The 27,129-nt window shown below is 40.8% G+C and overlaps 2 protein-coding genes and 2 long non-coding RNA genes across 6 annotated transcripts in view; 2 read left to right on the top strand and 2 right to left on the bottom strand.

Annotated features, from left to right (window-relative positions):
• Nucleotides 1–2,410, bottom strand: part of syne3 (spectrin repeat containing, nuclear envelope family member 3) — a 56,037-nt gene extending 53,627 nt beyond the window's left edge. For both annotated transcript variants that reach the window (XM_085256917.1, XM_085256918.1), the window contains exon 1: nucleotides 2,038–2,410. The gene's annotated coding sequence lies outside the window, so the exon portion shown is untranslated. The remainder of the gene's footprint in view (nucleotides 1–2,037) is intronic.
• A 6,320-nt stretch (nucleotides 2,411–8,730) lies between these two features.
• Nucleotides 8,731–12,368, top strand: LOC146551451 (uncharacterized). The gene is made up of 3 exons (XR_014890006.1): nucleotides 8,731–9,151; nucleotides 11,969–12,054; nucleotides 12,327–12,368. It is a non-coding gene; the product is annotated as an uncharacterized LOC146551451 (long non-coding RNA).
• Nucleotides 12,369–13,634: 1,266 nt separating this feature from the next.
• gabrr2a (gamma-aminobutyric acid type A receptor subunit rho2a) overlaps nucleotides 13,635–27,129 on the bottom strand; it is an 84,453-nt gene continuing 70,958 nt past the window's right edge. For both annotated transcript variants that reach the window (XM_085257705.1, XM_085257706.1), the window contains one exon: nucleotides 13,635–14,426. In XM_085257705.1, coding sequence (XP_085113831.1) covers nucleotides 14,091–14,426 — 336 coding nt within the window. In that variant the 3' untranslated portion in view covers nucleotides 13,635–14,090. The remainder of the gene's footprint in view (nucleotides 14,427–27,129) is intronic.
• Nucleotides 17,318–25,346, top strand: LOC146551450 (uncharacterized). The gene is made up of 2 exons (XR_014890005.1): nucleotides 17,318–18,164; nucleotides 21,748–25,346. It is a non-coding gene; the product is annotated as an uncharacterized LOC146551450 (long non-coding RNA).

Here is a 27,129-nt window from a genome sequence, read left to right as displayed (position 1 = left end):
AGTCACACAGTGAATTTGGGTTTATTATTATATTTACAAAATACCACAGTTTTTGTCTTGGTCGTGTCATTTTATTTTGTTGTACTTATCTGCGACACTTTACAGGCCGGTCCATGAAAATATACATGCAATCTAAACTAAGGCATCAAATATTTATTTCACCTCTATAACTTTGTCTCTCAGGTTTTCTGACATTAATCTGGGGTGTACTGACAGTGTATTATCTCCTGAATGGGGTAGATTTGGAGTGTGTGTATTCACATTTATCAAGCAAGTGAATAAGTAAGTTTGCCAGTTTGTTTTGATGCAGAATTTTTCTTCTGCTGAAAACAAAACGTTATGATGGTGTAGATGTTAAAAATTAATATTAACAATATTAACAAGCCTTTTGTTGATCTACATATTTTATTTTATTTTTTTTACATTATTTACATTTGATCTTTTACATTGTATATAATGTCTATTGATTTTATTGTTTATTTTAATATTTTAATATTTGTGTACAGCGCTTTGTGATTGCCTGTCTGCGAAAAGCGCTTAATAAAGTTTACTTACTTACTTACTTACTTACAATAATTCAGTGGGGAAAAAAACCTGAGGTCAGGGGACTCAGAGTTTTACTTTCCCCAAGTAGATTTTTTACTAAATAAGTAAAAGAAAAATCTTTTATGCGAACATGCTGAATTAACTTAGCAAATTCATAGCCTGCTTCATGTGACTGACTGCCAGGCCAAGTGAACCCAGATAAGAGAAGAATACTCTTATTATGACACTTTGTTATGATCTGGCACCTATCTGTCCATCATATATATGGAACACGTGTGGGTGATTTGCTCCAACTTCCACAAATGTAATAAGGCCAGCTCAGCACTACACACAAAGTCACTGTGACTTCAGAATGCGTTATAAGGAAAACACAAGTTACAGAATGAGAATATGAGTAACTGTGATGAAGTTCACTGCAGAAGCCAAAGCCCAAAAAAGAAAAAAAAAAACCCAAGGGAAAATAGAAAGGCAGCACAGGCCCCTCTCATGAGTGACTCACTTTTCCCCACCACAGCATTCCTTCTAACAAATATCTGCACACTCTACCTCAGACTATGGAGGCTTGCTAATACTTAGGACTTCATTTCCCGACTCAAGATAGGAAATTTTAAATCTTTGTTTATCCTTGCCAACACCCACGTGCTTTTCCCTTATTAAAAATTGTTTCATCTTCATTGCTAATGCCTTGTTTCATTAGAACTATCGTTATATTTGACGACTAAATGTAGCTACTAGTATACTAGCTGGCATCCCCTTTTATTGCTTTGTTTGTTGTCAGGTGAGTCAGCAACGCAGCGAGTTAAAAAGGAAATGCAGATGTGTTCGGGTTTGCTCACAACAAGCAACGTTGCCAAGTTCCAACGAAAACTTTTCACTTGCGTTGTAACAAATTCTTTCTCTCTCACACACACCGAGCAGCTGACACGTTTTGCGCCCCCGCCGGAACCTTTGTTTTGGTTTGCTTGATTGTATCATGGCTGTAGTGACACCCCGCTTCCTTCCTCACAGCTCGTGCGGTCAACTCGCATTACCATTATTTCCAACTTTTACACGTATCTACAATTGACGGCGGTACAATTAAACAAATTATCTGTCATGCTAAGCCAGGTTCCCATGCTCATTTAGAATTCAAAGGCACATGTGAATATTCATACATAGTTCAACTTCCACACCTAACTACAGTCTCGTTTTTAACGACTTTTATGCTATGCTATGGTATGCTAAACTATCAGGCAAAATTCAAGGTCGGTGCCCCACTGGTTTACTGTTAAAAGCACATACATACATACATACATACACACAACTAAACCATGTGCGTTCATTTCAGTTCTACCTAACTCTTTCTTGCATAGTATTTTAACAGAGAGCAACTCTAAGTACAGTACAGAGAGTTATCCGTGTTTGTAGCTAGAGCTAGTTCTGTGATTCGGCTATCTCCACGACGGTGCATTTACTATCATGTGGCATAAAAAAAATACAATAAAAACTTACAGCTTTGAGTTCATCAAGTGAGAGAAGCCACCGCCGCGATCGCTGTACTTCTATGTTGTGTACAGCAAAGTTACAAAAGGCAGGAAGTAACCCTGGCCTTCGGGGGCTGGAGTGTACGGCAAGCAAGGCAGCCTGCCTTGCTGCCTTCAAGGACACCATGTAAACTGCAAATGACCTGATGTTTCAAACTAACCCAGAAATGTGCTTCAGACGCAGATAAAAACAAACAAACAAAAAAACACTAAAGGAATTAAATACTGTTAAATAATATTGCTAAGGTTTCTGAAAAGTGGGATGAAAAAAGAAGATTTTAGATTTGTCAAAAGAAATACAAAAACAAATGCAAAACTACACAGAGAAATATCTCAAACAAACCGAGTAAAAGTATGAAAATTCCTGTAGCATTCGACATGCTTAGAAGGAAGATAGTACATTTTTGCCTATTCCTCAAATAGAGATAGAAACAGTAATCGTGAAATCACAATTTTATTTGACACATTCACGAAAAACATGCATACAGGTTTTTGTTGACTGCAGATTTGCAGGTTCCACTAATATGGTATTCCTGACCGTTAATTGCATACCGTTCTCAGTTCTAGTCGTATTACTAGAGTGTTTCCGCCAGAACCTGAACTCGACAGATTGAACCAGAGGACTAAACAAACCCGGAGCAGCTGCTGAGTCCGGAGGGGTGTAACTACGAAGCAAGATTAATGGCTTAGCGCGTGTCGAGTTATCTGTGTCGCGAAGTTTTAACCGGCTAAATCACCATGGTAACTTACAGACTTAAGTAGAAATACAGATACTTCTGTTAAAAATTTCAGTAAAAACAGATCGGACAATTCATAAGATAAGGGATATAGAAACTAATCAAATAATTTATGACTCTAAAGAGATTGGAAATCAGTTTAGGAACTACTATAGAAAGTTATACAGTCAACCTCTCTCCGCTGACATTGATCAAATAAAAGCTTTTCTTGAGAAACTGGATTTACCCTCAATTGGGAACAATCAAAATGACCTTATGACCTCTCCTATTACAAAAACAGAGATAGATAAAGCAATAAATAAATTAAAATCAAATAAATCTCCCGGCAGTGACGGTTTACCCTCCGAGTGGTATAAAACTTTTAAAGAACAGCTTATACCACTACTCGAAAAATCATTCAATTATACACTCGAACATGGTGAAATGCCCCCTTCATGGAAAGAAGCGGTTATAACAGTGATCCCCCCAAAAAAAATCAAGTGAGATTTATTCAGATTATAGACCTATATCAGTACTCAATGTTGACTATAAAATATATACCTCAATTATTTCTAAAAGATATGAATATTTTATTAGAGATATTATCAATGAAGATCAGACAGGCTTTATAAAGGGACATCAAACCCAAGACAATATAAGGAGAACTTTATATATTATCAATCATATTCAACAAAAAGGAAAATGTGCAGTCTTTATAAGCCTCAATGCAGAAAAGGCTTTTGATAGCGTAAATTGGGATTTTCTATATCAGGTACTTGAGAAATTTGGATTTAATGATAAAGCTATCAGATGTATTAAAACGCTTTATCAAAACCCAACTGCAAGGATAAGAATAAACGGCAGTTTAACTGAGAGTATAAAATTAGAGCGGTCTACCAGACAGGGCTGCTGCCTCTCTCCTACTTTGTTTGCAATCTTTATAGAACCCCTTGCACAAGCAATTAGGCAAAATAGAAATCTTAAAGGAATAGTGGTGGGGGATGAGGAACATATTATAGGACTTTTTGCAGATGATGTGATCTGTTTTTTAGAGGATCCCGACATATGTATTCCCATATTAATTAAGCAACTCGACATATTTGGGTTTTATTCAGGATACAAGCATAACTTGAATAAAACTCAGATTTTAACATTCAACTATCTCCCATCCAAAACCATAAAACAAAAATATAATTTGAATTGGAGAGCAACAAAAATGAAACATTTTGAGGTAACCTTATCACAAAACGTTGAGGACTTATATAAACTTAACTACGTTAACTTAGATAAGGAAATTAAGAGAGATTTGGATAGGTGGGCTACTCTTCCATCAGATATTGGCGCTCGAATAGAGACGATAAAAGTATGTGTCTTACCCCGACTTCTCTACTTTTTTCAGTCACTACCCATTGATATACCTGAAAAACAATTTAGATTATGGGACAAAATTATATCCAAGTTTATATGGAATGGTCATAGACCAAGAATTAAATTTGAAACACTACAGATAAGAAAGGATAAGGGGGGTTTGGCACTCCCAAATCTTGAGGCATACTTTTATGCTGCACAAATCATTTGTTGGTGTGACAATGATTATGAAGCCAAATGGAAGAATTTAGAAAAATCAGCACAAGGAAGAGAAATTCAAAGCCTTACAGGAGACAGAAAAGAAACAATGAGAGTAATTAAACAGCTGAATTCAGTCACTCAGTTTACGCTTAAAATATGGTTTAACCTGATACGAAAATACAAACTAGAAAAAGAGCTTGGATTAGTTCGATGGATAGCCTATGATGAGGGTTTTACATCCGGTTATGTGGAACAAAGATTTAAACAGTGGATTCCTACTGGATTAACAGCGATGTGTACACTAATTAAAAATGGGAATTTTATGAGTTTCCAGGAGATTAAACAAAAATATGACCTAAGTAATCAAGATCACTACAGATATCTACAGATTCTGGACTTTTTTAATAAAGAAGTAAAACATAGTGTAGATCTGGATAAAAATTCGATAATTAAAACCATAACTGAAGTTTACAAAGCAAAAACAATTAGAACAATCTCTACAATTTACGAGCATATAATGGAGGCAAGAGGGTGTACAATAACATATGTAAAACTGAAGTGGCAGAGAGAGTTGGGAGTGAACATATCTGATGAGGAATGTTCACAAACCTGGAAAATACAGCAGTCAACAACATCATCACGTGCCTGGAGACTGCACTGCTGGGAAAATGTAATTAGATTTTTTATAACACCCAAAATTACGAACAAACATACCTCATTACCACAACCGTGTTGGAGGGGCTGTGGAGAGGTAAATGTGAATCATTCCCATGTGTTCTGGTTCTGTCCCAAGATTACAAAATTTTGGGAAGATGTTCATTTAGTTATAGGTACAATTCTGGGTTATGCTGTATCTAAGACTTGTACATTAATATACTTTGGTGTCATTACGGGAAATGTGATGAAAGAAGGTAGATACATATTGAAAATTATGCTTGCTGCCTTTAAAAAGGCAATTACAAGAAAATGGAACAAGATAGACCCATCATCACAGGACGAATGGATCAAAATTATAGATGAAATACAAACCATGGAACAATTGACCTACAGAATAAGGACTCAGGAAGATCAATACCATAAAAAGTGGGAGAAATGGACTGAGCACATAAACCCAACAGGATAAAGACCAACACATTGATAATGAGAAATGATCAAACTGTAGAAACAAAGAGATCCAACATGTTTTTGTTTGTTTGTTTGTTTGTTATCCTACTTGTTGTATTTATCTTTTTGTTGTTGTTGTTGTTTTGTTGTTTTGTTTTGTTGTATAGTGTTTAAAGAAAAACAATAAAAAGAAAGTTTAAAAAAAATTCAGTAAAACTTGAGGTACTGATTCAACTTCTTTACTTCAATAAAAGTGAAAAAGTAATGGCTATGAAATGCACTCAAAGTAAGAAAGCAAAACGTGGCTCCTTAAAATACATTTCTACCATATTTTTTATGGAAAGGTAACTGGACGTTCTGCTATATTCATTATATACTAATATAATCGTAGTACATGAGAATACTGATGTTATTTAAATCTCAGTTCTAATTCTAATGAATGTTCTTTGCTTGAATCTATTATACAGGACACAAGCAGTAAGAGAGAATTTTAAATTATCTCATTTTTCTGTTGCCTACATGGTTGAGGATGACTTTGCCTCCACACCTAAACAGAAAAATGAGAACAGTCAGGCGTTAAAGTAAGATTCAAAAGATGGGGGAAGCCTAAGATCTGTTGTTTTGTGCTGTTGCGTGGGGGAAATACTAAAAACTAGGATCATTTCTAATGTGAATTCCAGTAGATTTTCTTAATGGACGAGCTGCTCTTTATGGATTTACACAACTGAATTTGAAAACAACACGTAGGAAGATGTTTCAAAACTATCTCAGTCAACATGTAGTGAAATGCTTGTGTTCAAACTGCGGACATTCTGCAGACGTAGCCTGGACCCTTATTGGATACCGGGTTGGAATCAGCCTTGCGACTCCCACTTCGAAACTGTATAAATGGCCTGTATTTGTATAGCACTTTACTTTAGTGTACCACTACACATCCAGCTGCTGGATACTACACTATTCAGATAAATAAATTAATCTCGGCTACACTTGATATATCACTGACCATGAACACCAAAGCCTTTACTGTGAGCTCACCACATTACTGCAAGCGAACCTGTTTTTCCTGCACAAAGCTACCGAGCATTTTCATGCAACATCTGAATAACACAAACATAGTCTATTTAATTTGTTGTGCAGAAAGGTAGTGCCAGCCTACATTACATAATATTCTGCCTACAATAAAACCTAGTTCTCCTGTAGACAGTTTTTACACTTATAATGGCTACCCTATGCCTGTGTCAAATTATTCATCCTCTGACACTTAAGACCAACCGTACAAGGCTAAACTACACCCTGGTGCTATGCCCACCTACCAACACATACATGAAGAAACACACACAGTCTCTGCTTTGCCTTTTTTAATTTTTTGATTGGAATTAATAAAAAATAAATAAATTATTGGTTATTTTTTACTATAGTCAATGCAGCTAGGTTTATGTTTGAATAATTCCAGCGACAGTTCTGTTCATGTTAACAGGTTTATATTCAAAAGGCTTGTACAAAATTAAAACACAGTCAACACTCAAAGAAAACAAATTTTTGTGCACTGTTTGCCTCCTGCTTAACCAACTGTTGTCTAAACTAAACAATAAATATAAGTAAATACAGAGAAGGCACAATTTCTAAGAGTACACTTTAGACACTTTCAAGGTCTATATTTTAAAATACATCGGAAAAACTCAGAAAGCCAGGGTGAATCCAGGCGTATTGAGAACATGCAATCTTTAAAGTCACAGGTTTACAGTCAGCTGTTCAAAGCAGTGCACAATTACTTCACATGAAGTCACATGCCTTTCCAAAACTGAGGGATCCTTTTAATGCAGTGTAAATAAGTTCTTTAAATTGTTCTTCATTCTCGACACCTCTTGGCAGATAGAGGCATAAGCTGCATGTCGTAAGCGTACAATATGCAGCGCAATCCTGGTTCCTGGTCATAAAACTATTGCAGGACTTTGGGAACCCCAGTGGTGGCAGCTCCAGTTACAAAGACCAGCAAGTCTTCAAATGTATGGTCCACTTCTTGCTCTGGTAAAACTAACAAATAACTAAAAAATAATACTTGAAGTGGTTGACCTTGAAGTGACATTTATGATTACAAAGAATAACTTTTTATTTTTATTTCTTAAAACATGAAAATCACTGCACTCTGTTATTACATTTTACACAGTAGTCCAAGGCTTTCAGAACTGGGTCACATTATAGACTGCGATAGCATGAAAGATTTCCTGTATCTTTCTTTGGAGGAGCAGACCTGAATTAGAGGATTATGATTGTTCGCAGGGTGGTCAGGACTGTCCATGATGGAGTACGGCTCATGGAGCACACCATAGCAAAGTACACGGCACTCACCAGAAGTGACTGACAGAACATCTTCAACATTTTGGTGCACACACAAGCTTCATTAGCAAAAACAGTCTGCTCATCCTCTTTGTGTTCTGCTGTGATGTCACACCCTCTTGTCTTATTCTTATGGGACGTTTCAAGAGCACTCTGATGACTTTGAGAAGGACATCTCAAGTTTACATTAAAAGCAAGTATTTTGTGTTCTTAAGATTGCTCATTTTAATTTTGGTTCAAATCTTAAAGACATCTCTAAGGCAGTATGACATCTTTCTAAAATACGGGAACATGGGGGCAGACAGAAGTGCTGTACATGTAGAAAAACACAAACAAACAAACAAACAAACTTTGTACTTTACATACATACATTCTTTGAAAAATCCAGCAACTGTCAAATATCATCTCGGCATGATGTGATTAAATTAGAACGGGCTAAAAGAACTGTTTGCACGATCAGCTCATTATGCTCATTGGTGCTCATTATGGGCTCCCGCCCCTGGCCCACGCACCTGCCATCTCCACACCTGCTGCCTATCTTCGTAATCCCGAGCCCTACTTAAGATGGCAGCACTGTGCTACTCGTCGCTGGATCGTTGAGCTGTCAGCGGCAGTCCCCCTGCAGTCAGAAAATTAGAATCTGTGAGTTGCTTTCTGTCAGTCTGTTTCTAACTGGAGTTTCTGTGTACAGATCTTTCCCGGACCCGCCTGCGAGCGAGTGTGTGGCGTGTACGACCTTGTGGTGGAGAGAGGAGAGAAATTTGGAAACGTTTGGAGTCTGTTCGATCCCTCACGGACCCTGGAGCCAGAGGTGTGGACTCGAGTCACATGACTTGGACTCGAGTCAGACTCGAGTCATTAATTTTATGACTTTAGACTTGACTTGAAAAAATGTTCTAAGACTTGTGACTTGACTTGGACTTTTACACCAATGACATGGGACTTGAATTGGACTTGAACCGGTTTACTTGAAAAGACTTGATATTTTACCCCAAATATAAAATTTAACATGCATATTATATAGAGATTGAAAATGTGACGTCATTCACGGGTAGAACCGCAAAGGATTCTGGGAACTCGTGGCAAGCGGTACTAGCGGCTTTCAATTAAAATCAGTCACACAGCGATAAAAAGAAACACAAAAATGTCAAGAAGCTGTTGTATTATTAACTGCAATAGCCGGTCGCATGACAGCCACAGGAAGCCGACGGGTAAAGAGATCGGTTGTTATCGGATTACGTCGTTGAAGAGAAATTGTTCGAGCCATGTTTCTGAAGTAACAAAGACGCGACGGATGGCCTGGATTGCAGCCATTCAAAGACCAAATATAACGTCCCAGAACCCTCCAGCTCACAGGTTAGTCTGCTCCAAGCATTTCCACACAGGTCAGTCTGCTGTTGTAGTTAATGCGTCATTTTTCTTAACATAATTGGTGATATAGGTTACAAGCAAGTCTGGCGCTGAACAGAAATTGTCGCGCTATGCTCCTTTGTTTATTGTGCATAAATAGTGAATTGTCCTGACACAATATTGCGTTTTGCTTCTGTTATTACCATGGTACATTGACAAAAACATATACTTTTATTCACAGGATAAAACAGGTTTTTTGTATCACTAATTGCCCAGTACAATTACAGCATACAGTATTATTGTCACTGCTACATTTCTGTGATGGGTACCAGAAATTATTTCTACTACTAATTAATTACCGTTGAGCTCAAAGGTCCTATTAATAAACGGTTAACGAATGTGTATTTATGACGACGATTTGTGAGACTGGTAAACTTATGATACGTACGATGGTCTTTCGTTCTACACGGTGCATTTCAAGGTCCTGCACCCATCCGTCGGTAAACTGTACCTGGGCTTGTTGCAGTGACCTGAAGTTACTAAACTTCATGAGTGTATGCACTCACTCCAAGAACCGTATAATTATAAATATGCATATAAATATGCTAAGATGAGATAGCTGACTTCATCTAACTAGCAAATGTTGTCCAGGCTACGTTGGTGATACGGTTTTTTTTTTTAATGTGTATGATATTTTTGTCATGCGATTTTAAAGCTGGTCCTACAACCGCATCCAAGAATAACATGCAGCTTATCTCAGAACCGTCGGTGAAAATTATTCTTGGAGCTAGGTTTAATTGAGCTGCATTTTAAAGAGGTGCAATTTCACAATTTGTGTATATTTTCTAAGTTCACTATTTTGTCATGTGTTGAGAAAAACACAGATTTTAAAATTACATGGTCTAATATTTACATTTAGCATAACTGCAACATTATTTATTCTTTTTTTTTCTTTTTTTTTTTTTTTTTTTAAAGACTCGAAAGGACTTGAAATTCAAAGTTTCAGACTTGTGACTTGACTCGGACTTTTACACCAGTGACTTGAGACTCGACTCTGACTTGCCTGACATTACTTGAGACTTGAGGATAAAGACTTGAGACTTACTTGAGACTTGCAAAACAATGACTTGGTCCCACCTCTGCCTGGAGCCCTGGACCTCCCCGCTTCCCCCCTCTTGCACGTGTGCATATTATCACCTGGTGTCTTTTGTAAATAAATTCACTGTCTTCTTTGCAAGGATCCCTGGTCTGCGCGAGTCCGTTTACACCCCGTAATCACTGCAGAATTGTGTGTTTTTAACACTTCACTTTGTTGAACTGCATAACAAAATAAAAAGTCAGGAAACATGTGAACACAGCAGGAAGAAGTACAGGGCATCAGTGTTTCACATCTGAATCTGCAGACTGGTCAGACACACCTTGAATCCCTGCTGAGTGAAAGTGGTTCCAGAAAACCGGTGGCTAGAAATACATAAATGTGTGGTTATCTTCATACAGAAACGACAATGCTTGAGAAACATGATGTTTTAGAAAACATGACACCAGAAGAGGTGGGTAGTTTCCTTTTTTACCCATAGTATTGATTGCAATTGCAGCAGTTTACAAAACATAATCCCAAGTCACATGTGGCTTTAAACACAACTTTAAATATAACAGCAGTTCTGAAAACATTTGAGATGCTGTATTAAATGTAAATTTTAAATAAAATGCAACAATTTGAAAATGTTACAAACCCATCTTTTAATTGCAACAGAACATAGAAAATACATCAAATGTTGAAACGTAGAAAATGTACAATTTTTAAGAAGAAAAAAATAGCTAATTTTAAATTCGATAATAGTTGGGACTATGTTTAGTACGACTGGTCTTTGTGGAACGGAGGGTTCAGGGGCAGTACCAGAGGAGGCCATTTCTATTTTGCTATGTTCTTCTATTTATGTGCACACTTGGTAAGCTGGCACTGAGGTGTGGTTGGTGCTGACTTTGATTGGCAGTCACTGTAGCTCTGACAGTTAATAAAACTGAGCGAACTGGGTTTGGTCTAGTATCACCTTTGGACAAGCATAACCAGAGACTTGCGTCCAGTGGTGTGTGTTGGGGAACCCAAAGATCCTCAAGGTGCTTTGTACGACTTATCTCATTCACACCAGCACCTTTTTTCTACACCTAAGTGCTTTCTAACAGTCACACTCCAATAATTGCATCAGAAAGTAGTTTAGGGTTTCTGGCTCAATGATACTGTCATGTCAACTGAGCAGCCAGGGACTGAACCACCATTAGCAGATGACCTACACTACCTCCTGAGGTGCACTACGCTCGTGTTTTGGTAACAGTCTATAAACGTCTGGGAACTGAGGAGATCTTGCTCTTTTGGGAGAGAAATATTGTTGCCCCATTGTAGCCTGATAGATTATTCTAGCTGCTCAACAGTCCTGGGTCTTTTTTCTCATGTTTTTCATTTCAAGACACACCAAATGTTTTTCAGTTGGTGGCCAGATGCTTCTAGTACAAGGCCATGCTGCTGGAAGAGATGCAGTATGTGGTTTTACTGAAATATGCAAACCCTTCCCTGAAGCCATACTCTGGATGGTACATAAGTTGCTCCCCATACCATCAGAGATGGAGGCTTTAAACTGAGTCCTGATAGAAAGGCAGATGGTCCCTCTCCTGTTTAGTCCAGAGGAGCAAGTGCCCAATTCTGTTTTCCAAAAACAATTTCAAATTTTAGTTTGTCTTATTACAGAAGTGTTTTCCACTTTGTTTAAGTCAATTTTTCTTTGTATAACAGAGTTTTAATCTACAGCCATCAAACTGTCTTCACAGATGATTTCTGGAGGTGCTCCTGAGCCTATGCAGTTCACGATAGAATGATACCTGTTCTTAATTCAGTGTCATCTGAGGGTCTGAAGGTAATCGGCATCCAAAATTGATTTTTATCCTTTTATCTAAATTGTAGAACAATGTTTTTCAGAGGTGTCTTCTAAAAACTTCTGGTTTATGATGACCTTTTTGATGCCATGTTTTCTGAAACTTGTAAAGCCGAAGCTGGGCCCATTTAAACCTCTCCCATTCCATCACTTTTGGCTAGAATATACTAAATAATAGAAACATTACCGGTCTATATTGTTAGATGAATGAGTATCCATCACTGTGCTAATTGAACACACCTTCCTTTCAACAGTGATGATGACTGGCTAAGAATGGACACCACTTCATATGCCTCACAGTGATTAGGTTTACTACCTACTGGTCTGTTGACCTCACTGAAATGGTGAGTTTTAAGGAAAATGTGGAAAAAAAATTAACCAGAGCATATGTTATTAGCTCAGTTACCTTGTTGCTGAAACTTGAGCTTCAATTCAGCTAATGTACTCTTATGAGGCAGTCATGTCTTCTAAATAGTGCTGTCAGCGTTAATCTCGTTATTAACATTTATTAACACTGACAGCACTACTTCTAAACCTTACGTATGGAGGCAGGAGTTTGAACATTTAAAATCATTAGAACTAGCTGTATTTTCAACCACTTTGTATTTTTAACTTCCCACCACAGCCTGTGCACATGAAAAATTCTGGAACTTGCCTGTTTCCATCCAAATATTTTTTACATTTTAATTTTATTTAAAAGAGTGTAAAAAATTGTAAATAAGTCCTGCCAGACTGCGGCTTTCAGACTAAAGAAGTGTTAAAAATAGCAGCAGACCAAATCTTTGCTCTGAACCATGCAGACTAATAATTATTCACATTATTGAAACAAACCCATTGCTGCGCATATCCACATATTTCTCTGTCTTTTGAGAATTGATTGTTTTTTTTATGTGATTGTGTTGATCAATCACCAGCAAGATGCTAACAGCTGAGTTACTGTTGAGTTAGCCATTATATGATCAGCCCAACTTCTAATACTGACTAACAGACCTTTGATCTTTGTCATGTGTTACTAGTACGTTGAATTTTAGTTCAAGTGTCCTAGGTAAGTGAAATATCTCTGCAGTTATGGTTACATTACAAGAAACTTTGGTATACATAGTATTGTTCTCCACGGCATGAATCCTGAGTTTCTTGATTTCTTTTACAGAGAAAACTTTATGATTATGTATTATTTTCCACTAATGTTACTATATTGACATTCATCAGCTTCACTTTGTATTTAATCAATTTCTTTCATATTTTTAGAAGCGATTCTTCACAAAAACATTTGAGCTGTTCCCATATTTGTTTCTAGAACTCTATACAGCATATAATGAAAATGCTGAAACTGACAGCAGCAAAATAGAAGCAGGTATCCATGTTAAAGCAAAAGCACTTATTCGCCTTTAAGATGATGCGCATACTAACAGAGTAACCTCGGAGAACTCTTAATGTGTGTTCCTCAATCTTAGGTCAGAATATCATTTTAGCTGAAATAACTGTCTTACAAATATGATCAGAGTTCATTATTTATCTATCATATATATATGAAAATAACTGAGTCATGATTAACAATGCACCTCATTGTGACTTTCATTTTATGATTGTTAAAAATCAAAACAATAAATATAAATAAACAATCAATACCTCACGGCATAAATACAGACACTATACACTGTATCTTTATCTATACAATTAAAATACAAAATATACGGTTTCTTCATCATACCAGGAATAGCAGTAATTTGTACAAAGACCTTTTCAATAGCAGCTGACAACTGACAAAGCTAAAAGAGACGACAAGAATTAGCATCAGTGGTTTGGAACAGAATTTATATCTTTTGTTTTTTTTAACTGATTGACATCCCATAGTCACATTGGAAACATTTAAGACATGTTTTGCTCATGTCCTTCATTATAATGATTTAGCAGCACAACAGCACTCAGAATTAGTCCCTTGTCTCACTGATGTAGCATTCATACTATCTGTGTATGCTAATGTCCCCACTGGCCTCAGTCTTGACTGACAGTGTTGTTTAGCAGTATACTGACCAGTAGATAAGATTAAAGAAGATGTATGAACCAGGGAAAATCATTCGGGAGTATTTGTCAATGGCATGCGTGTTCTGGATGATGTTGAGGGCACGAAGGCTCTTCTTCTTCTTCGTTGTTGTGGACTCACTACTCACTGACAGGTGTACCACCATATGATCAGGTTTATCAGAAACCTCGTGCATGTCTGCCTGTACTTCCTCAGGTACTATGGGCTCTTCAGTGTAGCCAGCCAAACTATTGGTGTCAGCTTCACTGTAGGTGCCATCCAACATGGTCATGGTTCGTGTTTGGGAAATACCACAGGTACAGGGCAGTGACTGGCAGGGAAGAAATACAACTGAAGTCATTATTGCATGCAACATCACCACATATCAACAGTTCATCTTTGCTCCAGGACAGAGCAGCTGGAACACAGATTTTTTGAAGATCACTGCATGAATGATAGCTGTCTTGTAAATGTGCCAATCTTATTCATTTCAGCTACTGTTATCAGAAAGGATTGTGTTGTTCAAACTTCTGCTTTAAAAGCTCTCAGTACAGCACAGTGCCATTTGTTTAAATTCATCCATCCATCCATCCATCCATCCATCTTCTTCCACTTTATCTGGGGCTGGGTCGCGGGGGCAGCAGCCTAAGCAGATAAGCCCAGACCTCCCTCTCCCCAGCCACCTCCTCTAACTTATCCGGGAGAACACCAAGGCGTTCCCAGGCCAGCCGAGAGATATAATCTCTCCAGCGTGTCCTGGGTCTGCAGGAGGCATCCTTGTCAGATGCCCGAACCACCTCAGCTGGCTCCTTTCGATGTGGAGGAGCAGCAGCTGCTCTACTCTGAGCCCCTCCCGGTTGGCTGAACTTCTCACCCTATCTCTAAGGGAGAGGCCAGCCACCCTTCGGAGGAAGCTCATTTCCGCCGCTTGTATCCACGATCTCGTTCTTTCGGTCATTACCCACAGCTCGTGGCCATAGGTGAGGGTACGGACATAGATCGACTAGTAAATTGAGACCTTCGCTTTTACACTCAGCTCTCTCTTCACTATGAAGGACCGGTGCAGCGTCCGCATCACTGCAGCCGCAGCATCAATCCATCTGTCGATCTTCGGCTCCCTTCTCCCATCACTTGCGAACAAGACCCCGAGATACTTGAACTCCTCCACTTGGGGCAGGAATTCATCCCCGACCCGGAGTGGCCACTCCACCCTTTTCCGTCTGAGAACCACGGCGCTGCTTCACACTCGACTGCAAACCGTTCCAGTGCAAGCTGGAGGCCATCACCCAATGAAGCCAACAGAACCACATCATCTGCAAAAAGCAGAGATGAGATTCTGAGGCCACCCAAGTGAAAGCCTTCCGCCACTTGGCTACGCCTAGAAATCCTGTCCATAAAAATTATGAACAGAATCGGTGACAAAGGGCAGCCCTGGCGGAACCCATCACCCACCGGGAATGAGTCTGACTTATTGCCGGCAATGCGAACCAAGCTCTTTCAAAGGTTGTATAGGGATCGAATGGCCCGTAGCAATGGGCCAGACACCCCATACTCCCGTAGCATCCCGTAGACACGGTTGAATGCCTTCTTCAAGTCCACAAAACACATGTAGACTGGTTGGGCAAACTCCCATGCGCCCTCAAGTATCCTTGAGAGGATAAAGAGCTCGTCCAGTGTTCTGCAACCAGGGCGAAAACTGCATTGTTCCTTTTGTATCTGAGGTTTGACTAACGGACGAATTCTCCTTTCCAGCACCCTGGCATAGACTTTCCCAGGGAGGCTGAGGAGTGTGATTCCCCTGTAGTTGGAACACACCCTCCGGTCTCCCTTCTTAAAGATGGGGTCCACCACCCCCGTCTGCCAGTCCAGGGGTACTGCCCCTGATCTCCACGCAACATTGTAGAGGCGTGTCAATCAGGACAACCCTACAACGTCCAGAGCCTTCAGGAACTTGGGGTGGACCTTATCCACACCAGGGGCTCTGCCACCAAGGAGTTATTAAACTGCCTCAGTGACCTCGCCCCCGGAAATTGGCGGGTCATTCCCCTCATCCCCAGACTCTGCTTCCTCCTCGGAAGACATGTCAGAGGGATTAAGGAGGTCCTCGAAGTATTCCTTCCACCGCGCGACAATTTTCTCAGTCGACGTCAGCAGCACTTCGCCAGCACTATACACAGTGCAGGTAGAGCACCGCTTTCCCCTCCTGAGACGCCTGACGGTTTGCCAGAATCTCTTCGAGGCAGTCCCAAAGTCTTTTTCGATGGCCTCTCCGAACTCCTCCCACACCCGAGTTTTTGCTTCAGCCACTGCCCAAGCCGCATTCCACTTGGCCTGTCGGTACCTGTCAGCTGCCTCCGAAGTCACACTGGCTAACCAAGCCTGATAGGACTCATTCTTCAGCCTGGTGGCTCCCTTCACCTCTGGTGTCCACCATTTGGTTTGGGGGTTACCACCACGACAGGCACTAACCACTTTGCGGCCGCAGCTAAATGCAGCAGCTTCAATGAAGATGCTGAACATGGTCCATTTGGACTCAATGTCCCCAGTCTCCCTCGGAATGCTGTTGCAGCTCTGCCGGTGGTGTGCGTTGAAGATCTCACAGACTGGGGCCTCTGCTACAGTGGGGCAAAAAAGTATTTAGTCAGCCACCGATTGTGCAAGTTCCCCCACCTAAAATGATGACAGAGGTCAGTAATTTGCACCAGAGGTACACTTCAACTGTGAGAGACAGAATGTGAAAAAAAAAATCCATGAATTCACATGGTAGGATTTGTAAAGAATTTATTGGTAAATCAGGGTGGAAAATAAGTATTTGGTCAATAACAAAAATACAACTCAATACTTTGTAACATAACCTTTGTTGGCAATAACAGAGGTCAAACGTTTACTATAGGTCTTTACCAGGTTTGCACACACAGTAGCTGGTATTTTGGCCCATTCCTCCATGCAGATCTTCTCGAGAGCAGTGATGTTTTGGGGCTGTCGCCGAGCAACACGGACTTTCAACTCCCGCCACAGATTTTCTATGGGGTTGAGGTCTGGAGACTGGCTAGGCCACTCCAGGACTTTCAAATGCTTCTTACGGAGCCACTCCTTTGTTGCCCGGGCGGTGTGTTTTGGATCATTGTCATGTTGGAAGACCCAGCCTCGTTTCATCTTCAAAGTTCTCACTGATGGAAGGAGGTTTTGGCTCAAAATCTCACGATACATGGCCCCTGTTAAGTCTAATTGTTGAATGTTGCCATTGTGTTTCTTAAATTTGTACAGTCTTAGTTTAAGCAGTAGGATCAAAGCCATTCCTTTGATCCTGACCACCTCTCCAGCCACTCTGTGCTGGGGGAGGTTTTATTGTAGATACATCCTAACTTGAAGATCTGTTTGATGTTTGGTAGAGCTTCCTACCCTTTGTATGGTTTCACTGTGTTATCTTTGGTAAACCATACATTGGGTGTGGGGGAAGACTACCCTCTTTATGACCAAGGATGTTGTTCCTGCTTTTAGGTTTTATGACCCTTTGATCAAACACACACACACACACACACACACACACACACACACACACACACACACACACACACACACACACACACACACATTCTCACATAACACCCACACACACACACTTACATACAGTGCCTTGTCTTTGTAACCAAAGGGGGTTGCAAGGGGAGGTGTTTTGTAAACTATTGTTTGAAGTTTGTCAATAAAAGGCGGCGAGAGGAGGCCACCAGCGTGGTCATTTCAACGTGCTGGTCACAGACGAGAGGCCTCCCTTGCGCAAGAAATCGATCGAACACTGTTGCCTTGCTTTTCTTTCATGGGAATAAGTCCTGGATACAGCGGGGTCTGAGTTTAGACCCAACATTTTTTGGTCCTTCGGAGCCGGAGCCTAACACATTGCATCCACCGAGGAGAGGGAGAGGACGCCACCGCAACGTCTGGGATGATTGACGTAAAGCCCTGGTGTTTTTGGTTTGCCACCAGGCCGGGAAGTTTGCGCCTGACCTCCCCTCGGGATGGATGACGATTGACGGGATCCAGAGACTCTTCCCATGAACGTAAACAAACAGTGAGTACAGAAGGCCTTAGAGAGCGTCTCTATAACCGTGTGAATGAATGTGGGATCCTAGATACGCGTCACCGTGATTCTGCGTGAAACGTTTGAGTCCCGGGGAGCGCTGGTCACGAGAGCGCACGTGGACCCAAAACAATAGAGAGCGGCTACGGGCTGTGCGTTAAACGTGAGTCCGGGAGCGCGCTAGCCGCGTGAGAGAGACGCAGGCTTCTCCGCCGTTTGGGGCGTAGAGAGTTCTCCGCCATTTGGGGCGTGGAGAGAACCTAGGTTCAGAGTCCGGAATCTCCGCCATTTGGGGCGTTGGAGAGTGTCCGAAGGTTGAATTCTCCGCCATATGGGGCGTTTGAGAGTTTTCAACAGAGAGCGCTAGCTGTGCGTGCAGACGCAAGCGATAGGCCTATGTTGTGTGTGTGCGGGCCAGACGTGGTCTGCGTGAGTGTGGCTGATTGTTGTCTTGTAATGGAGAATAAAATGTGTAAGTCTGCCTTAGAAGGAGATGTAAAATTTATGCAGAAAGTTTTACCAGGCAGCACGCAGTATGTAGGTTGTTGGTATAAGAAATGTGGATTTGAAGGGACATTAGTGGAAGTTCAGTGTAAAATGCTGGTAGAAAGAATAGCTGTAAGTGTAGCAGGTAAAACAGGTAAAGCGAAGCAGAGGAAGGAATTGCAGTTAGCAGTTGCTAAGTTGTGGCTGGAGCAGGCTCAGAAGAGGAGAGAAGCACAGAATGTTAAAAGAGCAATATTGCAAGAAGTAGTTGTGAAACCTGAGGATGAAACTACAGCTCAATCCACTGCAACTACTCTAGAACAACACCATAGAAAAGCATTAGGAAGAGCAAGAATGTTAGCAGAAAGTAGAGTCAGAGAAGAGCGTGAGAGAGCAGAGGTAGAAGTGGAGGAGAGATTAAAGGCATATTAGGAGCAGCATTGAGTCCAAGACAGACTTGGCAGGGTAGGAAACAGAAAGTAAAGTTAGTGAACACAAACGTTACAACTACATATCCATCCCTGACACAACACAAAAAAAAAACAAAAAAAAAAAACAAAACATATGGTGTTTCTGTAACAGAGTGTGAAGATGAAGAAAGTTTTTCTCCTGATCAATTCCATGAGTGTGAGAGTGTCTGACGTCATGGTGTGTGTGAAAGGTATCCAGCTGGGGCAGACGTGATTCTGCATGTCACCTGCCCAGTGGACAAAAAGAAATAAAATAGTTGTGTGGATGAATGATAGCACGAAGAGTGTTTGGTGTTTCTCAGTCTGAAACAGCTGTAATGCTATTTTCTGTTTTGGAGAAAAGTACAGTTAAAGAAAAAAAACAGAGAGATGTGTGTTGTTTTAAGCAGTGATGAGAATAATGGAAGTGTGGTGAGAGATGAACACAAAAACATACTGAAAATGCATTAACCATACTAACCCTACATGCATATACACATACAATGATACTCATGAGACCAGACAGCATCTTAAGCATGAGATTCTGTTTGTCATCTTGTCCAAGTCACTAGTAAGATGAAAGTGATACATAGACTAGTGGACTGAATATTATAGGAGGACAGATGGTTGCATCATAGAGGAGGAAACAGAATGCTGATGAGAGGTCTTAAATGAGTGAGTTGAGTGAGCTGATTGTGAGTTTCTGGTGTGTGAAGAAGTTTTACCATGGCACACATTTAGTTACATGAGAACTAAAACTTATTATGTGCTAAGACAACAGGGTTATGCTGTATGTTGTGTGTATGGCTGATTGGATGAATGTTTGAGATTAAACTGGCTGTTTGATTTGTCTTTTGTTACGATTTATCCCCCTGGCATGAAGAACACGTGTCATGATTTAAACAAGGCCTATCTTTCCTTTATTTTCTTTGATTTCTTTTATTTTCTTTCTTTTATTTTGTTACTTTCATGGTGCACTGAAAGTTTTGTTTGATGATCTCTGTTGAGCAGATCTGCACGATTAGAATCGAAGCGTCGTCGAGAAAACTGTTGCAAAGTGAGCTTCTCCAAAATTAAAATGGGCTCTTATTTGGGACAATCAGGAAACAAGTTCCTGTCCAAAAGGATTCAACGAGGAAATCCAGTCTAAATTATTTTTCTTTTTGAAATGACGTTGTTTTGCTGAGCGTGGAAACGAATGCGACGATAATTTCCACAATTAGCAAAAGAAGGAATCACTGAGTGAATGAGTAAGAATTTTAAAATAAATCGGGAACTGACTGACTGACTTAACACCATTGTGTGAAGTCAACCCCCACTTGACAAAGGTGTGGATGTATCTCTGTGTGTGTCTCTGTTACAGGAGCAGAAAGATGATAGCAACATCTGAGGTTGCGTGATGGTTTAACCTTTTAAATGCCATTTTTATGTTTGTGAATCTATCAGAGGTGTGTTATTCATGGGCTTGTGGTACTCACAGAAGTTACTGTGAGAAAGTGTGTACACACCTGCGCAGCGCTAACATTTGCATTTTTTCTTACAGCATTGCAGTTTTTCATGTGATTTGATGATGTGGTTTTTAGCAGAACAACTGGTGGATGTTTGTTTCTTTATTACAGGTTTTGTTTTCTTTAAGAGTGCATGTAGCATTCAGCAGAAGTGGACAAGTGACATGAGTAAAACAAATAAGAGATTACGATATTTATGGAATAGTTTATTATGGGCTCATTTGCTGGCCACTTTTGGACCCATAATAAATATATGAGTGGAGTGACTTTGCTTAAGAGAAGTCACCGATTACATTAATGTTAACTGAGCACATGGGATGATCCATGTTTGAGGCGAATTATGGTAACAATAGTGATTTAATGATTTGAGAAAACCTGCACATGACACTTGTCTTGCTGATGCTGAATGCTTGTTACCCTTGTGATATACTTGTTTATAAGTGTGAAGTTTGATTTTACTTCCAGATCTTGTTTTCCAGGCCATGATGGTGAGTATGCAGGCTCCTGGTGGAGCCAGTTTTTAAGACAGGGATCCAGGTTTGGTGAGTTGACGCATGAGAAGTGTCCATGCGTCAAGAGGTGGGGTCCAGAATTAATATTAAACAATGTTTTCTATTATTGTTGCAGTGATTTGTGTGATTAGCTGTTTATTTACAAGTATTAAACCTATGCAAGTGGTGCATCCATGTTCAGATGAGGCTTTGATGGCCTATAAGTGAAGTTCACTGATTACAATGTGGAATAACATTGAGATGTTAAATAATTTGGAATAAATTATGGGAAAACGTAGGAGATTAATGAGTTTAGAATAAACCTGCAATGATACTTGTCTCTGTGATGCTGAATACTTTATTACTCTTATGATCTACAGTTGGTTGCAAATGTGAAGTTGTTTAAATTTAAGACTTTGTCTTCTGTGATACAGGAGCTGGGAGTTAAACAAGCTGAACATTTAAGTGCTGATTAATGTTCTTACACAGGGTTACAGCTTGGAGTGAAGCTGCTCCAAGGGACAAACCCTGGAGATTGTTTTAGGGAGACTGTGCAACACTCTTGTACATGTCTCATTGGGGAGTTGACACATGGCGAAAGCCGTGTGGCGAGAGGAGTGTCATTTTTTTCAATTTGTAGATGTCGTGAGGTGCCATGATGAGAAGGAGAGACTGAGAGGATCGTCCACAAGATGGAAGCTGAGGCCTGGAGGGAGTCTTCAGGAGGATCGGAGATCACCTTCAGCACAGAGAGCTGTGCTACTGGGCTTCCAAAGGATTGTCACAAGGAGACTTTCAGCGTTGGAAAATGGAACCTGAGGGAGCGTGCCAAGCTCCAAAAAGTGACAGCGCAGAGGAGGTCCAGCGATGGACTTGTGGTTCTGTGAACAGCACAAATGCCAGGTGACTGTAAAATAACTAACAGCACTTTTTCCACTATTGAAGCCAGTAACTTACTATCCTAAAAGATTAGCTCTAGTTGCTCGTGCTTTACCTCCATGCGTGAGATCAGTATGTGCAGCAGCTTAAGCTGTACAATGTTTCAATAGTTTATTTCACCTTTTGCAATTGTTAGTTCCACACGAGGTAGATGTTTACTATTGCAGACTAAACTTACATTTCTGTCACCTACAAGACACTTGTCTTTAATGTTACTGTTACTCTCACAACCACACATATTACCATAAAGTGGTGCAGAATTCTGAATCTGTCAAACCCTTTTTGCCAACGGAGGAGGACACTTCTCATGAGTGTAGAGAGCGCGAGGAGAAGACGTGTAAGCTGAGGGATGACTTAATAGATGTGCCACTCGTTGAGGGAAAGGTTTGGTTTGTTGATGATTTGAGTTTTACAACAGCAGAGGGACAGACTAGAACACGTTTTACTGTAGCTGACAGTGAGAGAGAGTTATCTATGTAGGACAACTAGCATGTTTCATGTTTGCTTGAGCAGCAGAGATGCTAGCTTTAACGGAAGCGTGTAAAGCTGTAGAGAGACAATATACACTGATAGGTAGTATACATTTGCTACTGTACATTTCTTTGTAGTGCAGTGAGTGAGACGAGGTGTGACAACCTCTACAGGGAAACCTGCAGAACACACCAAACTCTTGCAAATTCTGCTGGATGCAGCGTTATTAACCAGTGGAATTGCCGTTTGTAAATGTGCAGCACACATGTGAGGGAAAGATCCGGTTGCATTAGGGGAAGTTTTTGCAGATAAGATCGCAAAAGAGGCAGCTTTAGTTAAACATGGTGTTAACCTTTTATCAGTACAGCATTAGCAGACATGCAGGCCCACTCACCTACTGCAGGACAATAGTTGTGACTTACAGAGGGAGCAAGCTTGCAGGATGATTTTTTTATCTGTGTGATAAACCAGTACTGCCTAATAATTTGTATAAGACTGCTGCTATTTTGAGCCATTGGCTATGCCATGTCTCAAACAGGAGGGAGATGAGCAGTCGTTATACTCACTCTAGGATTATTAAATACTTTAAAAAAAAAACTTTTGCAGACAGTAAAGTTAAGATTTAGGAAGACAGGCAGGACATGGTTAGACTGTATAGAATAAGTACATGAGGATTACTCCAACAGAGAATGGTCTGACTCTTTGAGATTACACATGTTAGAGCATTTAGAGTTCCAGTCTTCTGTAGTGATGATAGAAAAGCAGAAGAGAGAGCATATTAGCAGATTAGATGCTTGAAAATGTTTAAAAGTAAAGTAGTCATGAGAACAAATGATCTGCCAGATGATTCTGTTTCTTCGCAGGAGCAGAGCCTGAAGTCTGGAGATTGGATGATGATAAGGCCATGGAGAGGAAGTGCTGGTCCAGTCCATGGTGGGAAGGTCCATATCGGATGCTGCTGACGACGACCACAGCAGTGAAGATTGCTGGAAGGAACACTTGGATACATCAAGCGCACTGCAAGAAGGTGACACACATCCAGGCCAGCTCGGAGTAAGTGGCAGGAAGACCGGGAACAAAGGGGGGGAAAGCCTCCAGGGCCCCTCGTCTCAATCCGGTGAAGAAACCAACTGAGCCACAGGTACTCATCAGAATGGCTGGGAATGTGCTGTGCATCTTCTTGTGCCTGTGGACCCTGAGTGGGATGACAGGAGCGCATTGGGACAGAGCAAATCACACCCAGTACCCGCATGGGTTTTCAACCAACTACTGGTGGCAGTTTAAGAACACAACCGGATAGCATCACTTGGAGCGAGACAGTTTGTTTGGTTGCTTTAGCAACACATCCAGGAACACTGCCAACTTTTCAACTTTCCAATTCCTCATAACCTGAATGGAAGGTTGATTCACCAGTAGCTGGGAAGGTGAACTGCTCTGGTGAGACAGACCTGCTCGTCTGACTCAAAGAATATGACTTGTTGCAGGACATTATACAGTTAAACGAACTGGAAACAGGCCAATTGCCTATGTGTACGAAGGACAATGGATTAGCCCAAGTTGGAGATTAACCATGGAACATGGTAACATCACTTATTCTTTTGTCTTCTGCAAGAAGGATGTAAACAGAGAAGCCTTTTGTCTACATTTACATCATGAACACTTGAGGTTTTGAGCCAAGAAGATCAAAACAGCTGGATCCAATTTCCTTTACAAAGCTTTTTCTGTGGTGACAACAGGACAGGAGAAGAGTTGTAAATGCAGATAATTCACCAGTTGACTCTAACCCCCACAGGATGCCTACAGTGAGAAGATTTGGGGGGTTGATAGGAGTCATAAAGAAGGGTGTTGACCAGGCTGCAGCTTTGAAGTTAGCTGAGAGCCACATGGACAAACAATAAAGTCAACTGATGCGTTTAAATACCTATGTCTGTATACAGTTGGATTGTAGTGACATATGATTTTTGAGAATGATGATTCTTCTTGTTTGACCTTTGACATTCAGTTGTTTACTTGAAGAAATACATAATGAATTGCACGACAGGAGTAGATCCGCCACAAGGCTGGATAGCTTGGTTACTGTCTGGTCCTTGGTGGCATCTTCTTTTGAAGATATTAATTCCTGTTTTTGAACTGTTGATACTGATTTGCTTATGTATAGGATGTAGTTTACTGTGCATGAATGAAATCTACACTGACACTGTCTAAACAAAGGGTGCATAAGTTGAAATTTAAGAACAATGACAAAAAGGAGGGAAATGTTAAGTCTAATTGTTGAATGTCGCCATTGTGTTTCTTAAATTTGTACAGTCTTAGTTTAAGCAGTAGGATCAAAGCCATTCCTTTGATCCTGACCACCTCTCCAGCCACTCTGTGCTGGGGGAGGTTTTATTGTAGATACATCCTAACTTGAAGATCTGTTTGATGTTTGGTAGAGCTTCCTACCCTTTGTATGGTTTCACTGTGTTATCTTTGGTAAACCATACATTGGGTGTGGGGGAAGACTACCCTCTTTATGACCAAGGATGTTGTTCCTGCTTTTAGGTTTTATGACCCTTTGATCAAACACACACACACACACACACACACACACACACACACACACACACACACACACACACACACACACACACACACATTCTCACATAACACCCACACACACACACTTACATACAGTGCCTTGTCTTTGTAACCAAAGGGGGTTGCAAGGGGAGGTGTTTTGTAAACTATTGTTTGAAGTTTGTCAATAAAAGGCGGCGAGAGGAGGCCACCAGCGTGGTCATTTCAACGTGCTGGTCACAGACGAGAGGCCTCCCTTGCGCAAGAAATCGATCGAACACTGTTGCCTTGCTTTTCTTTCATGGGAATAAGTCCTGGATACAGCGGGGTCTGAGTTTAGACCCAACAGCCCCATTCATTCTGTCCTTAACACGGATCAGTCGTCCTGTCCCCTTGGCAGAAAAACAGCCCCATAGCATGATGTTTCCACCTTCACAGTAGGTATGGTGTTCTTGGGATGCAACTCAGTATTCTTCTTCCTCCAAACACGACGAGTTGAGTTTATACCAAAAAGTTCTACTTTGGTTTCATCTGACCACATGACATTCTCCCAATCCTCTGCTGTATCATCCATGTGCTCTCTGGCAAACTTCAGACGGGCCTGGACATGCACTGGCTTCAGCAGCGGAACACGTCTGGCACTGCGGGATTTGATTCCCTGCCGTTGTAGTGTGTTACTGATGGTGACCTTTGTTACTTTGGTCCCAGCTCTCTGCAGGTCATTCACCAGGTCCCCCCGTGTGGTTCTGGGATCTTTGCTCACCGTTCTCATGATCATTTTGACCCCACGGGATGAGATCTTGCGTGGAGCCCCAGATCGAGGGAGATTATCAGTGGTCTTGTATGTCTTCCATTTTCTGATGATTGCTCCCACAGTTGATTTTTTCACACCAAGCTGCTTGCCTATTGTAGATTCACTCTTCCCAGTCTGGTGCAGGTCTACAATACTTTTCCTGGTGTCCTTCGAAAGCTCTTTGGTCTTGGCCATGGCGGAGTTTGGAGTCTGACTGTTTGAGGCTGTGGACAGGTGTCTTTTATACAGATGATGAGTTCAAACAGGTGCCATTCATACAGGTAACGAGTGGGGGACAGAAAAGCTTCTTACAGAAGACGTTACAGGTCTGTGAGAGCCAGAGATTTTCCTTGTTTGAGGTGACCAAATACTTATTTTCCACCCTGATTTACCAATAAATTCTTTACAAATCCTACCATGTGGATTCATGGATTTTTTTTTTTTCACATTCTGTCTCTCACAGTTGAAGTGTACCTCTGGTGCAAATTACTGACCTCTGTCATCATTTTAAGTGGGGGAACTTGCACAATCGGTGGCTGACTAAATACTTTTTTGCCCCACTGTATTACGCTTCCGGGCACCCAACACGTCCCTATATTATGAGATTGGAAAAATGAGGAAACACGAGAATCGTTCAGAATGAATTTACACATGTATGTTTGTTTTACTTAAATCGCTTTGGAAAGACTATCTAACGTCATTAGGTGCACACTGTAGGTGTTCGCAGCACACCCTCACTACGCGTTTAGGTGCACTGGGTCTGTCCAGCGTCCTCCCCTGCCACCTGATCCAAGTCACCACCAGGTGGTGATCAGTTGACAGCTCAGCCCCTCTCTTTACCTGAGTGTCCAGAACATATGGTCGCAGGTCTGGTGGAAAGATTACAAAATCGATCATCGACCTGCGGCCTACAGCATCCTGGTGCCACGTGCATTTATGGACACTCTTATGTTCGAACAAGGTGTTCAATTCAGTTTTATTAATATAGCGCCAATTCATAACAACAGTTGCCTCAAGGCACTTTGGTCTAATCTTAAAAGTAGAGATGTGTCTGTCTCCTGAGTTAACAGAAGGAGATAGAAAGAAAAATAAAGGAGAAGAGTGATAGAGAGAGAAAAGACACTAAAAATCTGCTCCATCACCTGCTGAAGAAAAAAAAGCAAAAAGAAAATAACAGAGTAGGGGAATCACAGCAACAACCAACCAACAAACCAGTAACAGTAAATAATAAATATTGAATGTTACTGAGCAGCATACAGGAGC

This window comes from Mchenga conophoros, linkage group LG19 (assembly GCF_057382185.1).
Source record: "Mchenga conophoros isolate Kocher_MC1m ecotype Shallow Benthic linkage group LG19, M_conophoros_male_GT1.1, whole genome shotgun sequence".
NCBI lineage: Eukaryota > Metazoa > Chordata > Actinopteri > Cichliformes > Cichlidae > Mchenga > Mchenga conophoros.
Note: the sequence above shows the minus strand (reverse complement) of the source record. Positions and strands in the feature narration are given on the sequence as shown.